The 17,804-nt window shown below is 37.2% G+C and overlaps 1 protein-coding gene across 3 annotated transcripts in view; it reads right to left on the bottom strand.

Moving 5' to 3' along the window:
- The window catches only part of Ubr1 (Ubr1 ubiquitin ligase), a 150,873-nt gene that overhangs the window by 100,219 nt on the left and 32,850 nt on the right, over positions 1-17,804 (bottom strand). For all 3 annotated transcript variants that reach the window (XM_090412593.1, XM_090412591.1, XM_090412592.1), the window contains exon 3: positions 12,776-12,899. In XM_090412593.1, the coding sequence (XP_090268719.1) occupies positions 12,776-12,899 (124 nt within the window). The remainder of the gene's footprint in view (positions 1-12,775; positions 12,900-17,804) is intronic.

Genomic DNA, 17,804 nt, shown 5'->3' with positions numbered 1-17,804 from the left:
TGATCCTCAAAGACCAAGAATATTGTGGATGCTTGTCATTTAGACCACAATCTGGTACTGATTTTTCTCAAAAAGCAGTCATGCAGTCACTTTTCTGTGGCATTATAAAAAATATTGAGTAGACGATCTTTGTGATTTCTAAATGTTATTTTCTGGGTTTGGTTATTGCTTTCTGATCCAAATATTTACAACAAACATATTACTGAAATAAGTCAATTCTTAATAGTATGGAAACATTCATTCCTATTTAAATTCCCATTCCTTATCCAAGTTCTCTCAGGTGTGCAAGGCTATACACAAAGACCACTGCACATTACAATTGTCTTTCATTGAAATCTCTGGATATGTTTATTTTTCTGCTTAAATGAAAGCTCAAAATATTTTATTTTTTGAATACATAATCTGGAAACTCACCGAGACCAAATATTAATAAATTTCTCTCAACTTTCTGTTCAATCACCACAGTATTAATGTACTATAGTTTGAACAATCTCTCATATGTGGGATTACCACAAGGACATATGCTAGATATTAGCACATGAAATTACTTCCACAGTACAATATGAGCATAACAAAATACCTCACGAGAAAAACTAGCAAGATAAACTCATTCTTTGATCAACTGAAAGGATGTTATTTTTAATCATAATAATATAAACTTTAATACTTGAGCATTTTTTTTCTTTGGGGGGAAAGGGGTATTTCACTTCTGCCATAACATTCATTATAATTTGCACTATTAGATTACTGTTCATTCAGAAGTTTACATTGCAGTGTCCATGGCTTATTGGATCAAATGGGCACTGTTAGGTAATAAAATAAGAAATTTAAAATTTGATAAAGTTTTAGATTTTGCTGAAGGAAAAAAAACAGCAAGATAAATTTCTCTAATTTTTTTTTTTTTTGTAAAAGTATAATCAATAAATATATTTAATTTTCAATATTATATATTTCTAATATCTAATTATTTTGAATTAGGGGGTCCATATTTACTATGGCTGGGACTGGTGATACAAAAAAACACTTGCATGTTCTGAGGTAAGTCAAGGTGCTTCCAATGTCTGCATGTTTTATTATTATCATCATCTCCAGGCCTCCATGGAGTCAAAACACTCATCGTGGGAGGTCGTTTTTAGGAAATACAAAGTCTATCATACCACTCCTTGAATCCATTAACAGTCCCCACTCCAACCACCTTCCACGCAAAACAAACCACTCCTCACCCTCCATTCGTAACTTCCAGGAATGGCCCCTTGTCATCGCTCCTCCCTGCCGTTCCACCAAGTGAAATAACTCTCCAATGTCTATCCTGTAACTGCCTCTCAACAGTTTAAAAGTCTCGATCATATCACCTCTCCTTCTATCCACCAAACTCTGCAGTCCATATTCCCTCAGTCGATCCTCATAACTCATATTGTACAGTCCTGAAACCATCTTTGTTATCTGCCTCTGTATACCCTTTCCACAGTCAATTTATCCCCTTCAAATCCTGGAGGACCAAATTTGAGAACAATAGTCTAAGTGTCGTCTGATCAGAGCCTCATACAACGGAATGATAACTCTTATCTCTACAGGTCAGCGTCCTTCTCAGTATTGCAGCAGTCCTCTGAGTTACCCTCACCACCTTTGCAATATGCTCCCTGAATTTCAGTTTTCTATCAATCATCCCCCCCCCCAGATCTCTTGTCTCCCCTATCTCCTCCAGTACAGCTCCTCCAATCGAGTACGCATCCTCCCATCGATGGATCCCAAACCTCAAGACTACATTTTGCTGCATTGAACCGACAACCCCATTTATTTGCTCATCTGTCTAGTTTATTCAAATCCTCTTGCAGGGCTGCCACATCTGCACTATTACTGATAACCTTCCCAACTTCACATCATCTGCAAATAACTGAATGTCCCCTTGCAATCCATTGACAATATCATTGATATAAAGATTGAATATTGGTCCCAGTACTGAGCCCTGTGGAACCCCACTTGTAACCTTTTGCTTCCTTGATATTGCCCCATCATACACAACTCTCAGATACCTATCAGTCAGCCAATCCTGAATCCATTCAACTAGCCAGACATTTAAACCCATGTGCTGCAACTTATATAACAGCTTATCATGTGGCACCCTGTCAAACGCCTTTGCAAAATCCAAAAAAATGGCAGTATATGCCTTTCGCTCATCAACTGCTCTTGTCACTTTATTATAGACAATCATATTACTAAAGCAAGAGTGCCCCTTAACAAATCCATGTTGATTCTCACAGATAACATTACCCCTCATCTACCCAACGCAGTATATAGTCCCTCACTAATTTCTCCAAGACCTTAACTACTGATGACACACAAACAGACCTATAATTAGACACTTCCAGCCTGCTACCGCCCTTATGTAGCAGCACTATCTTACCTTCCTTCCATTCCCTGGGTACCTTTCCTTCGGCCAGACTTTTATTGAAAAGCCAGGTCAACGGAGCTGTCAGTTCTTTAGCACATTCTCTCAAAACCCCTCTCAAAATCTTGTTTCAAAGCAAAAGGAATTTTACAAACATGGAAATGAAATGCTTGCAAGAAGGCAGCAAAAGATTCTGCTAATGGAAATTATGAAAAACGAGCCAAAGAACTTGTAAAACTTCAAGAGCATACTTACAGAAGAGGTCCTTTTGCATTATTAAAAATAAAGCTTTGTATATGCACATGGGTGCAACACAATCTTTATACAGCTGGCTTTTTGAATTTTTTTAAAAAAGGCCATTGAGTTTAATTATAAAAAATAAGACATTATTCGTTAAGTGTTTATACAAGAATTTATGTTTACAATAGAATTTAAAAAATACTGTCTTTAGTCTCAATACATCAGCATATCACACTTCGGCTCACAACCTTGAAACAATTTATTCATTGTAACCAGTGATTTCAAATGAATTTGAATTTCATTCAACATTCATTTGAAAGACAAAGGAACGTGACATTGTTTGCATTCAAGAATGTATGAACAGGACATATCTAAGTGTGTATGGTCACTTAAACAGAATGGAAGAAGCAAGGTTAGCAAAACCAATGTTTGATGCCAAGATGGCAAGAAAAGACACAAGAGGAAGACCAAAGTCTAGGTAGATTGATTCAGTCAGAAGTGTCTCATAAGAATAAAATATTAGATATGACAGTATTGGAGTGCTGACAAGTAACGGATGAATTTGGACGAAAACTGTTGGTAGGAGATTATCATCATCATCAAATTCCAGACATGTACCCTCAAGAGGTGTACAAGATATGATCATACTACATGAAAAATTTACATCATTACTAACTTTCTATCTACAATTTTCCTCCAAATCAGTCTGTTACTTGTCAAGACTCCAACATTATCTGATCTTGTATTTCTATTGTCTAAGGCACTTCTTTAGACGATATCTATTCACTTTCTATCGTATCAATCCACCTATATCTTGGTCTTCCTCTGGGTCATTTTCCTGCCAACCTGACAGAGACTACACTTGGTTTGCTAATCTTTCCTCGCCCATTCTGTTTAAGTGACAATATCACCTGAGATTAGCTCTGCTAACCCATTCCCGGATGCTGACAATGTCAAGTTCTTTCCTAATATCCTCATTTTTAATATGATATTGCCATTGATGCCATCTGTTCACACCCCTAATCTCTCTCAGGACTCTCATATCTGCGGTCTCTAGTCTTTGGTCAAGTGTTTTACTTCTGACCCAGCTCTCAGATTCATAAGTTAAAACAAATTCATAAGTTTGAACACTGTCTTGTATACAGCTAATTAAGTGTTCTGACTAATTTCTTTCTTATTCCATATGAATTTATTCAAATGACTTCCTACCATACCAGCTTTGTTGATTCTGTTGGCTATTTCCATATTTAATTTACCATCTTCACTAAAAGTCATGCCTAAGTAGCTGAAATGTTTTACTTGTTCCACAGGTTTTCCGTTCACGCAATTAACATTTTCAACGATTCTACCTACATTCATTGTCTTTGTCTTTTTATTGCTGACCTTCATACCATATCTATTACAACAGCTATTGAATTTAGTTTTCTTGGAATTGATGAAAGGATTCTTGCAAACTTGTAGCAGATATAATTAAAGGTATAACATCATCTGCATAAAGCAAAGAGCTGACATTAACATCTCCAATTCTGATATCATTTTTAATACCACTTTCCTTCATAATGTAATCCACATAGATAATGAATAACAGAGGGGATAATATACATCCTTGATTCACACCAGATTTAACATTAAACCATCTTCCTGTACTTCCTACAATTCTAACTACTGACTTACAACTCAAATAAACACAAATTAATGCTTGATATAATGGCCCATTGACACCATATAACTGTAGCGTATTGAATAGCTTCTCTCTCTTGGCACTTGTTATTTGCCTTTTCTAGATCGACAAAACTTAAATACAGATCTTTGTTATATACCCATGCTCTTTCAATTATTTGTCGTAAAGTGAAGATATGATCCTGACAGCCTCTATTTAGCCTGAATCCAGCTTGTTCTTCACCAAGCTTTTCTTCCACAATTCTTCTCAACTGTTTCTCAAGTATACTTGCATAAATCTTGCCGGGAACACTCAGTAGAGAAATACCTCTGTAATTCTCACATTCAGTTTTATTTCCCTTTTTATATATGGGTACTATGAAAGCTCTACTCCAATCATCAGGAATTCGTCCCTCTGTCCAGGCCTTTTGAACTATGCAGTACAGCCACTGTAAGATTTCTATACCAACATAATTCAGCATTTCTGGTTGAATATCATCTACTCCTGCTGCCATTCCACATTTCAAACCTTTGATGGCTTTGTCTACTTCAAATATGGATATATATTCCAGACTATATGCCTGTTAAGTGTTTTTTTACCACTGTGCTATCACTGCTTGTTGCATTTAGCAATTTTTCAAAGTAATTACTCCATACTTCAAGGATATCTTTTTCTCCCGTTTTCATGTCACCTTTATCATCTCAAACTCCTTTTACAGCACTCTTTTCTCCATTTCTAAGCTTCTTCAACAACCTCCTTGAAGAAATTTTTTGCCACCTTCTTGATATTTATTTTCTATGTTCTTGCCAAAGTCCTCCCATGACTTTTGTTTACCTAATTTTACACAGTGTTTAGCTTTCTTACATTTGTCTCTGTATTCTCTAAGAGCACAAGCTGACTTATTTCCTAGGAACTTTTGATATGCTTTCTTCTTTTACTTCACTGTCTCTTTAACTTCCTGTGTCCACCATGAATTTCTGATTTTTCTATCCTTGCAGACAACCTCACCACATGCCTCTCTGGCTGAATCAATCAGGGTTTTCTTCAGAGTTTGCCACTGAATCTCCAAGGTTTGATTCCTGTTCTCAAACTCTTTCATTTTCTTTTCAATAATATTTCTGTATTTTAGTCTACAGTTCACATCTGAGAGCTACTCAACTTTCATTCGTTTTAAAACTTTCTTACATGTTATTCTTTTCGATATGAAATTCAATTTTATCCTGCTCAAGACTAAATAGTGATCACTTCCAATTTCAAATCCTCTGTGCACTCTGGTATCCTGCACCAGGGAGAAAACATCACTATCAACAATAACATAGTCAATGAGACTTTTCTTATTCCTAGCCTCTTCTCTCCATGTGAATTTGTGCACATTTTTATGTTGGAACATGGTGTTAATAATAACCAGTCCATGTCCTGAGCAGAAATCCAACAGGTATTTGCCATTATTATTAGCTTTGCTCTTTTCCAAATTTTCCCAAAATATTTTTGTATGTCTGACAATCATTTCCTACTCTGCTATTTAGATCTCCAACAAGGAACAACTTTTCCTTTTTCATTGTGTCAGTTGCTTTTTCTAAAACATCAAAAAATTCCTCCACTTCTACCCAAGTAGAACCTTCTGTGGGATCATAGGCACAAATAAGTGTCATCGTCCAATTCCCCATTCTGATATTTGCCCACATCACTCTACTTGAAACTGCCTGCCATTCAAGAAGATTAACCTCCTATTTAGTATTGAATACTATGGCTACTCGTTCTTTTTCTTGATTGTCATTGCCTGAATATAACATTTTGTATTTATTGCTCAGAAAGATCTCACGTTTTTGTCTTTTTTGTTTCAGTCACCCCTATTATGTTGATCTGGTACTTATCTAATTCCTCAGCTAGCTCCATTTCTTTGCCATTCAGGCTTCTTATGTTGATAGTACTGATCTTTAACTCTGGTGATGTTGAGTTGGGGTGAGTTTTAGGGTTTGTTCCAGTAGCTGACTTTTCACTGTTCGCCCTGGTTCCCTGGCAAAAACAACGGAGGCCTTGTGTAACCGAGTGACGCCCCAGCCGGCATGAAATTTTGTCATGTTGTACCATCATTTTGTATATTGGTTTAAGCCAATAAGAATACAATTTGGTCGGCTAAATCCCAAATTGCCAGCCCATCCTCATTCGTTCAGTATCCAGGTAGATACCCAACAGGGTGCACCACAAGAAGGTGAGGATTGGACATTAGGTCAGAAGCCCTGGTTGGTTCTCTTCATTCCTTTAAAAGCGATGTGGCCGTCTCCTCTCAGTTATACAGCTTTGACCCTTAAGCACCCAGTAGAAGATTATTAATAATGTAAACTTATTCATGTAGTGCTGTCATTGTAGCCTAATGCCCCTTGAGAGTACATATCAGGAAATAGATAATGAAGCTAAACAGCAATGGTCTAGATAGCTCCTGTGGTATCTATACCACTGGTTAACTTCCTTTTCATAGACTCGGCACTTCAATACATCACTGTAAACCTGTTAGTCACTTTCCTATCCATGTCACAAGCCCATTTTACATATATTCATCCCCTTAAGTTTGTATAATAACCTTATGTGAAACACTACCAAAATGCCTTGCCAAAGTCCACAAGTATCATGGTATATCTATTCCTGATATTTCTGCTGTTTTCTATGTAAAAAAATAGCATACTGTTAAATATTTAACCATCTGCCCAAACTGTCCTCTAAGAATGCTATCTACTTACCTCTGAATGCAGGCCTAAAGCAGCAGCCTCTCCAATACCTGAATGACTACTCCAGAGGTATAGAATGGTCTCTAAACTGTCTGCATCAGTCCTGGTTCCATATATAATGGAATTATATTGCCCATTTTCCACTCATTGGAAATTGTGCTAGTGTTGAGATCGAAGTTAAATGACAAGATTCGGAACAGTACTATTTCCCTTGATATTCCTTTTAGCACCTGTGCTGATATCTCATCCAATGCATGTCACTGTAGTGTTTTTGCATCAAGCTTTTGAAATATCTTTAATACCTTATCCACCTCTATCCTTTGTTGAATTCCACCCTGAGTTCATCTTCAATGTATACCAAAGCAATTACTTAATAATTCTGCTATTTCCTGAGCATTCATAACTTTCCTATTATCTGTATTCACTAAGGTTATCCTTTCGTGGTTTCTTTACTTTTACTCTAAGAATTCTCTTATTTCCTTTGTCCTGTTCAGCCAACTTCTTTTCATAATCTGGGTATATATATATATATTTATATATATATATATATATATATATATATATACAGTAAAACCCCTTTTTTACACTTTTCAGGGGACTGATGGAAAAAAGTGTAAATAGCAGGAAATGTAAAAAAAACATTTTAAAAAAGGCTAAACAATGACTTACTGCTAGTAAGTGAGTCTACATACTCGATTACAAAATTTAATAACTGAAAATAAATGAATTTACAATTACATTTATCTATTAAAAAAATCTTTAATTGTTGATTGTTTTTGCTTTTCTTTTTTTTGACATAGCGCCAGATTGCTTTACATTGAGTTCAATGCTTGACCTTTTTTTTACTGTCGTGTTCAAAGTGGACACAGAGAGTCCAAGATCTTTTGCTAAATGCACATGTTCCGGCATACCAATCTACACGTCGCAGAATTGCCATCTTTTCTTCTACCGAAATACATTATCTGTCTTTTTTCTCCATGTTACTAACATGGATAATCCACCACGACAACTTTAGCGTGTGAAAGCAACTTTCACACGCTAAATTACGTAGCAGAAATTCTGCCATATCAATTCATACTGTAATTGAAAAATCATGGTATCGCTCATCACTACATTACTACTGCAAGCGTGCAGGTCAATGTGATAGCGGAAATGAAACTACAGCCGAAAGCAACGGCATCTGGGAACAGAAATGCGCAGATTTCCACAGAAATCAATTCAAAAATCAGTATGGCCACCCGAGAAAAAAAAAACGCAAAGCACGGGAAATAACGTCCACATCAAGTTGTTAATGGTGGGAAAACAATATATTGTAAGAATAGGCCTTAAGACGGGACCAACGAAAAATGATATATATATGTGTGTGTGTGTGTGTGTGTGTGTGTGTATAGAAAGTTTTTTATCTTGTGTATCTTCTTCTTTTGCTATGCCTTATCCCGTGTTAAACGGGATTGGCGTTCACATCTTTAATCTTCTTTTTCCAGATTCTCCGGTCCAGGGCATCTTCCCGACTCCATCCCTTCTCCCTAGCATCCTCTGCCACCTTATCCCTCCATCTGAGTTTGGGCCTGCCTCTTTTACTCCTTCCCTCCACACGCTCCACTCGTTTAACAACATACTCCTCACTCCTTCTCTCTACATGACCAAACCACCTCAGTCTGCTTTCTTGTACCTTCTTACCTATCGGTCCCACCTTGATCGTCCCTCTGATGTAGTCATTCCTTATCCTGTCCTTCTTTGTCACACCACTCATCCATCTCAACATCCGCATCTCCGCCACCTCCGTCTTCCTCTCCTGTGCCTTTGTTATAGGCCACGTCTCTGTACCATTGAGCATCGCCGGCCTCACCACCATCTTATACAGCTTTCTTACAACTCGCTCTCTTGTCGCACAGGACCCTGCTCATCTTCCTCCAATTCATCCAGCGCATGTTATTCGGTGCTGTATTTCCTCATCCAGGTCACCATTCCTCTCGACGACCGACGCAAGGTACTTGAATTTCTTCCCTGAAGTTAACCTTTCACCCTGGAGTCATATGATCATATCCTCGTCACTCCCCGTTGACATATATTCGGTCTTTACCCGGTTAATTGTCATGCCTCTCTCCTCCAATACCTTTCTCCACTCTTCCAGGATCTTTTCAAGCTTCTCTTGGGACGATTTGCAGAGAACAATATCATCGGCAAACATCATGATCCCTGGTGCCTCCTTCTTGACATCCTCCACTAGTACATCCATGACCAGATCAAAGAGGTAGGGGCTCAGAGTTGATCCCTGATGGAGCCCTACGACAATGGGGAACCCCTCTGTCATGCCAACACTAGACCTGACCTGAGTTTTTGCTCCCTCATACATCTCCTTCACCAACCTCACATACTTTTCCGACACCCCCCTTCTTCCTCATACAACTCCATACCTCCTGTCTGGCCACTCTGTCATACGCCTTTTCCAGGTCTATAAACACCATATGTAGTCCACCTGCATCTCCCTATATTTCTCCATCAATCGCCTTAGCGCAAATATTGCATCCATTGTCCCTCTTCCTGGCATAAATCCAAACTGCTCCTCGCCAATTTTTGTTTCCCACCATATCCTACCTTTAATTACTCTTTCCCATATCTTCAACGTGTGCAACATCAGCTTGATCCCTCTATAGTTGCCACAATCTTGAACATCTCCTTTTCCCTTGTAGATTCGGACGAGAATGCTTTTCCTCCATTCCTCTGGTATCTTTTCCTGTTGGGCTATTTTCCTCATCAGATCCCATAACATGTCTATGCCCTCACTACCCAAGCTTCTCCAGATATCTGGTCCACTCCAACAGCCTTTCCATTCTTCGTTTTTCTCAGTGCCCAATACGTTTCCTCTCTGCTTATGTCCTGCACCGATCCTTTGTTTGCCTCTCTATCCTCATACCTCTCTCTCTCTCTCTTGGATTCTCCTCATTTAGTAGATTACGAAAATATTCTTCCCATCTTCCTCTGATTTTGTCCTCCTCCTGTAGTACTACTCCTGCGGCGACCTTTATCTGCTTAACTGATGTTATGTCTTTCGAGGCCTTATCTCTAGCTTTCGCTATTCTCAACAACTTAGCTTCACCACCGTTTCTCTCCAGTACTTCATAAACCTCTTCAACTTTTACCTTGGGTATATCCTATGTTAAAGATTCCAAGCAATTTTATAAGCTAGATTTTAATCCTTTTTTTCCCCAAGTAAGCAAGCAGACAAGTCAGTCAAGTTTGCGCCTGCACATAGTGCAAGTCTGGGGCAACTCGTGGTAAAGGTGGAGTAAGATCCGATCACTTTCCTCAGTATTTTCCCCTAATGCAAAGCACATCCCCTTGCGGAGATGTATGATGCTATGCATTAAAGGCAAGGGCCACTACCCAGGCGGGTTTCAACCTTTATTGAGGTCTCATCAAGCCAGACCTAAAAATGCCAAGGTTGAAGTAATGCAGAGCTTGTAAATTTTACCTAAACAGGTTGTCGCAAGGTGTTTTGACCTTATTAAATAAAAATCTCATCCTGAGATTTTTATTTAATAAGGTCAAAGGTATCTTCTACATCTCATAAGATATAGAAAGTTTTTTACCTTGTGTAAATACTATGTTAAAGATACCAAGCAATAAAGCAATAAAGTGATCAGAGTTTACTCCACCTTTACCACGAGCTGCCTCAGACTTGCACTACATGCAGGCGCAAACTTGACTTACCTGTCTGTTTGCTTACTTGGGGGAAAAAAAAAAAGGATTAAAACCTAACTTATAAAATTGCTTGGTATCTTTAACATAATATATACACAATGTAAAAAACTTTCTATATCTTACTCTCATCCTGAGATTTTTATTTAATAAGGTCAAAGCACCTTGTGACAACCTGTTTAGGTAAAATTTATAAGCTCTGCATTACTTCAACCTTGGCATTTTTAAGTCTGGCTTGATGAGACCTCAATAAAGGTTGAAACTGGCCTGGGTAGTGGCCCTTGCCTTTAATGCATAGCATCATACATCTCCGCAAGGGGATGTGCTTTGCATTAGGGAAAAATACTAAGGAAAGTGATCGGAGCTTACTCCACCTTTATCACGAGTTGCCTCAGACTTGCACTATGTGCAGGCGCAAACTTGACTTACTTGGGAAAAAAAAAGGATTAAAACCTAGCTTATAAAATTGCTTGGTATCTTTAACACACACACACACACACACACACACACACACACACACACACACACACACACACACACACACACACACACACGTATATAAAATCACCTGCCTTTAGTTCTACATATATCCCATCCCTTTTTTGAAAAAAAAAAACTTCTCTATGATTTGCTACCACTCAAATTAAAACTGCATAATCACTTTCGCAAACTGTAGCCATTGAAGTTACTCCATTTACAAAACAGATTCTCCGATATTACCAGATCCAGTATTCTTGCACTGCAAGTCTCTTTCGACATGTGCTACTTAAGGAAGTTGTCCTTCAGTAACTGTATAAATTCTGTTTCCCTTCTTTTTCATGTTCCTCCTTCCTCAAATTAGAAATCACCCATAATGATGATAGTCCTTGTATCTATAAACTTAATATGTCAATGCATTCAGACAACTCTTCAGATGATCCAGGTCTACAGCAACATCCAACCAAGTATATAGTGGAATGCTGCTTGTATTAGTTTGATTTAATTCATCTACAATCAGCAAAACTATGAAGAACCACAATACCATTCCTTTCTCATTCTATGTCTTCCGAGAAAATACTGTTACCCATTGTATTTATTCCTGTAAAAGACTATCCACTTCTGTCAAGCAGGTCTCAGTAATACCAGTAATTTTTATAGACCAATACTCAAAATTCCTCAGGCATATATTCCTGACATTAGTGAACATTCATAATAACTGACATATTCAAGAAACTCAAGTTGACTCTTTAACCAAATTCCATTTCCCACTTCTGTATTCACAACTTCTCCTATCAAACAAAACTAGTTCTGCTGTTCTTGAAGTTCTCTTCCCTACCTTCTCTTTGTCACTCATTTTGTCACAATCACAATGTCTACCATTCACCCCTATTGTGTATATTCAAGCTCTCATGCAACCGCCCCAAAACATCTAGTTTCCCTCACTGCTTATATTGACCTTTTCAGTGAAAAACAATTTATTCAGATTTCTGACACCAAATCTGACTAAGTGCAATCCAAACTGCAAATAAACCTTTTCTGTCTTCAAAATTATCCTATATGGCAACAGTTTAACAATTTTGACTCTTCTTTTTCTTCTCCTTCCAACATCTTTCATATCTTATATCATACTTATATTTATCTCATTTCAATTCTTTCATTCCTACCAGTACAATCATATCTTCTGCTTGCTCACATACAGATTCAGTCATGTCATGAATCTGTGCCTGGAAAAAAAAAAGCTTTGTTCCATTGTCCACAGTACACCCTATTCATGAACCACAAACATCTTTTTTTTTTTAATTATTATTTATTTACTTATTTATTCAAGCTCTCATGCAAACACTCCATGTTTTAACAATTTAAGTATCATTTTGTTTCATGTATGAATACATGAGACAATTTTTATAGACCAATACTCAAAATTCCTCATAAGATAGTGAGAAAAGACAGACTTAGTGGTATGAATACATGAGACAACTGATACTTAAAAAAATTATTGAAAAAGTAAAAATTAAACTGCTAAAACAAAGTTTACATCTTGAAAACCAATTTAAATTAGGTTTCTCAATTAAAACAAACCTGGGATTTTCCCTGAATATGAGATTCACAATATGCATGCGTTTTCCAAGCTTCCTCATCTCCACAGTCACAATAACCACCTCCACCACTCATGCTCATCTTGTACCTATGACTGCGATGGTCACTGCAAATTGTATGAAAATAAGACTTCTAGAGTGCACAAGAGAAAACTAACATGCAATATGAGTCTAATGGAAATTCACACAATGGACTCCCACTGTTAAATACAATTCTGCAATTAGTAATGGTATTAATTTTGGAACTTGTAAAAACTGATTTATAAAAGATTCTTAATAAGTTTTAATTAATTTTAATGTATTATAGCTAATGAAGGCATTAGCTATCAAATAGTCATAATGAGTACGTGCTCTCCTGCTTTGCAGTGAATTTTCTTACTATATCGAATAATGTTTCAAGATTTTTGCAATTCTCCTTTGTAGTTCAAAAAAAATTGAAAAAATTCTTTAAAAAGTTGTCTTGAAAAGTTCTTGGAATAGAGTAAATTAAGATATTTTTCTGCTCATCTAAAAATTTAAAATAAATATCTTTCACAAGTGTGTGTGAAAATTATATTAAAAAATTACACATGGTATAGCAAAGACAGTGGGTTATGCAATAACTGGTGTAGTGAAGGATAATCTCCTCCACATTACAAAAGTGGCTTATCACAGAGACATTTGCTCATCAAAGTCAAAAGTTCTCGTGCTCAGAAATTACGTGACAATGTATACTGCCCATACCATGTGGTCCCAGAGGGTTGAAAACCTTGGTATTACTCCATAATGACAATCAGACCTCTGAGAACACATGAAAAATTACATCAATATTATAAGCAACAATCAACATCACTTTGACTTTACTGGAATCTTGGCAAAGTTTCTTTGGCCAAGGAGAAGAAGCAACCATTCATTTACTTGCTCTTTTCAGGTGTCAGATCTACCCAGGTCAAGTATTAATTTGAGGACATATTTACTGTGTCCATCATTTTGGTAACATCCATGATGATTTGTGACAGCTTCAGGACATTTGCTGTGTTCTCCATGCAAAAAAAAAAAAAAAAAAAAAATGCAATTTTGCACATCCCAATAACATTTAATGAGATCTGACCTATTTGATCCCGAACTCCACACCCAATTCACATCACCTGTTCACTTTTAGCAGATTTTGCAAGCAGCACCTGATATTCAAGATTAAGTCTCGCATGCTTATTATTATATAGAATCCTGATATTGGTGAAACACCTTTGCATTGTCTGTACAACTATTTTTTTACAAAGGTGATGAAATATGATGGTGTGCTTAAGGGTCAAAGCTGTATAACTGAGAGGAGACCTCCACATAGCCTTTAAAGGAATGCGGAGAACCAACCAGGGCTTCTGACCTAATGTCCAATCCTCACCTTCTCGTGGTGCACCCTGTTGGGTATCTACTTGGATACTGAACGGACGAGGATGGGCTGGCAATTTGGGATTTAGCCGACCAAATTGTATTCTTATTGGTTAAACCAAAATATAGAATGATGGTAGAACATGACAAAATTTCATGCCGGCTGGGGCATCGCCTGGTTAAACAAGGCCCCCGTTGTTTTCGCCAGGGAACCAGGGCGAACAGCGAAAAGTCAGCTACTGGAACAAATCTGAAAATAAACCCCAACTCAACATCACCAGAGTTAAAGATCGGTACTATCAACGTAAGAAGCCTGAATTGCAAAGAAATGGAGCTAGCTGAGGAATTAGATAAGTACCAGATCGACATAATAGGGGTGACTGAAACAAAAAAGGCCAAAACTGGTGAGATCTTTCTGAGCAATAAATACAAAATGTTATATTCAGGCAATGCCAATCAAGGAAAAGAAGGAGTAGCCATTGTATTCAACACAAAATACGAGGCTAATCTTCTTGAATGGCAGTCAGTCTCAAGTAGAGTAATGTGGGCAAATATGAGAATGGGGAACTGGACAATGAGACTTAATTGTGCCTATGGTCCCACAGAAGGTTCTACTAAGGTAGAAGTGGAGGAATTTTTTGATGCTGTAGAAAAAGCAACTGACACAATGAAAAATGAAAAGTTGGTCCTTGTTGGGGATCTAAATAGCAGAGTAGGAAATGATTGTGAGACATACAAAAATATTTTGGGAAAATTTGGAGAAAAGAGCAAAGCTAATAATAATGGCAAATATCTGTTGGATTTCTGCTCAGGACATGAACTGGTTATTACTAACACCATGTTCCAACATAAAAATGTGCACAAATTTACATGGAGAGAAGAGGCTAGGAATAAGAAAAGTCTCATTGACTATGTTATTGTTGATAGTGATGTTTTCTCCCTAGTGCAGGACACCAGAGTGTACAGAGGATTTGAAATTGGAAGTGATCACTATTTAGTCTTGAGCAGGATAAAATTGAATTTCATATCGAAAAGAATAACATGTGAGAAAGTTTTAAAGCGAATAAAAGTTGAGCAGCTCTCAGATGCGAGCTGTAGACTAAAATACACAAAGATTATTGAAGGAAAAATGAAAGAGTTTGAGAACAGGAATCAAACCTTGGAGATTCATTGGCAAACTCTGAAGAAAACATTGATTCTGACAGAGAGGCATGTGGTGAGGTTGTTTGTAAGGATAAAAAAATCAGAACTCCCTGGTGGACACAAGAGGTTAAAGAGGCAGTGAAGGAAAAGAAGAAAGCATACCAAAAGTTCCTGTCAAATAAGTCAGCTTGTGCTCTTAGAGAATATAGAGACAAATGCAAGAATGCTAAACACTGTGTAAAACTAGCTAAACAAAAGTCATGGGAGGACTTTGGCAAGAATATAGAAAATAAATATCAAGAAGGTGGCAAAATATTCTGGAGGTTGTTGAAGAAGCTTAAGAATGGAGGAAAGAGTGCTATAAAAGGAATTAGAGATGATAAAGGTGACATGAAAACGGGAGAAAAAGATATCCTTGAAGTATGGAGTAATTACTTTGAAAAACTGCTAAATGAAAGAAGCAGTGATGACAGCACAGTGGTAAAAAACACTGACCAGGCATGCAGTGTTCAAGTATGGATATGCTGAAGTATGGTGGTATAAGAGTCTTACAGTGGCTGCACTGCATAGTTCAGAAAGCCTGGACAGAGGGACGAATTCCCGATGATTGGAGTAGAGCTCTCATAGTACCCATATATAAAAAGGGAAATAAAACTGAATGTGAGAATTACAGAGGTATTTCCCTACTGAGTGTTCCTGGCAAGATCTATGCAAGGATACTTGAGAAGAATTGTGGAAGAAAAGCTTGGTGAAGAACAAGCTGGATTCAGGCCAAATAGAGGCTGTCAGGATCAGATCTTCACTTTACGACAAATAGTCGAGAAAGCATGGGAATATAACAAAGATCTGTATTTAAGTTTTGTCGATCTGGAAAAGGTCATATGACAAGGTGCCAAGAGAGAAGCTATTCAATACGCTGCAGTTATATGGTGTCAATTGGACATTATATCAAGCAATACTTAGTCTTTATTTGAGTTGTAAGTCAGCAGTTAGAATTGAAGCAAGTACAGGAAGATGGTTTAATGTTAAATCTGGTGTGAGACAAGGATGTACATTATCCCCTCTGTTATTCTTTATCTATATGGATCGCATTATGAAGGAAAGTGGTATTAAACATGATATCGAAATTGGAGATGTTAATGTCAGCTCTTTGCTCTATGCGGATGATGTTATACTTCTAAATAAATCCGCTACAAGTCTGCAAGATTCTCTGACTAAATTGAATAGCTCTTGTAATAGATATGGTATGAAGGTCAGCAATAAAAAGACAAAGACAATGAAAATAGGCAGAATCATTGAAAATGTCAACTGTGTTGTGAATGGAGAACCTGTGGAACAAGTAAAACATTTCAGCTATTTAGGCACGATTTTTACTGAAGATGGTAAATTAAATATAGAAATAGACAACAGAATCAGCAAAGCTGGTATGGTGGGAAGTCAATTGAATAAATTCATATGGAATAAGAGAGAAATTAGTCGCAACACTAAATTAGCTGTATACACGACAGTGTTCAAACCAGTTTTAACTTATGGATCTGAGAGCTGGGTCAGAAGTAAAACACTTGACCAAAGACTAGAGACTTCAGATATGAGAGTCCTGAGAAAGATTATAGGTGTGAACAGGTGGCATCAATGGCAGTATCATATTAAAAACGAGGATATTAGGAAAGAATTTGATATTGTCAGCATCCAGGAATGCATTAGCAGAGCTAATCTCAGGTGGTATGGTCACTTAAACAGAATGGGCGAGGAAAGATTAGCAAAACAAGTGTTCTTTGCCAGGTTGGCAGGAAAACGACCGAGAGGAAGAACAAGATATAGGTGGATTGATACGGTACAAAGTGCTTTAGACGATAGAAATATAAGAGCTGATAATATTGGAGTGTTGACAAGTAACAGACTGATTTGGAGGAAAATTGTAGATAGGAAATTAATAATGATGTAATTTTTTTCATGTAGTACTATCATATCCTGTACACCCCTTGAGGGTACATGGCAGGAATTTGATGATGATGAAATATGATGGCCCTTCATACTATGATCATGTGCAACTTGAAGCAGTATGTTAATTATGAACTGTTAACTTATCTTCCAATACTTTTTTCTTTATTCTCCGAATGGACAGAGCAGTACTTTGTTGGTTTAAAATTTTGAGAAGTTGACTGACAGCTGATCTTTCCACTACCAAAAGATTTAATGCAATCTCTGGTCAGTGTCATAGATGAAAATCTATACATGTAATAGCAAGTTAATGATCGAAGCATATGAGTACCACGGTCAACTTCTCAGAACTGTGGGGTTAAAAACTCATTTTCATGAAGAGAAAGCCTACTAACTTACAGCAAAGGTTAACTAACTGAGAAAGTGAATTAAAAAAAAAGCTTTAGTTGATGACTCTTAACATTTTCATCTGCCAATCTGGCATCAAACATTACAAAGCAATGCCATTACCGATAACTGGCTTTGTTTGAAGTTTTTTCCCACTTGGTTAGATTATAATA

This window comes from Typopeltis vanoorti, chromosome 23, assembly GCF_054136105.1.
Source record: "Typopeltis vanoorti isolate ZY-2024b chromosome 23, IOZ_Tvanoo_1.0, whole genome shotgun sequence".
NCBI lineage: Eukaryota > Metazoa > Arthropoda > Arachnida > Uropygi > Thelyphonidae > Typopeltis > Typopeltis vanoorti.
This window is presented reverse-complemented; position numbering and strand designations above follow the sequence as displayed.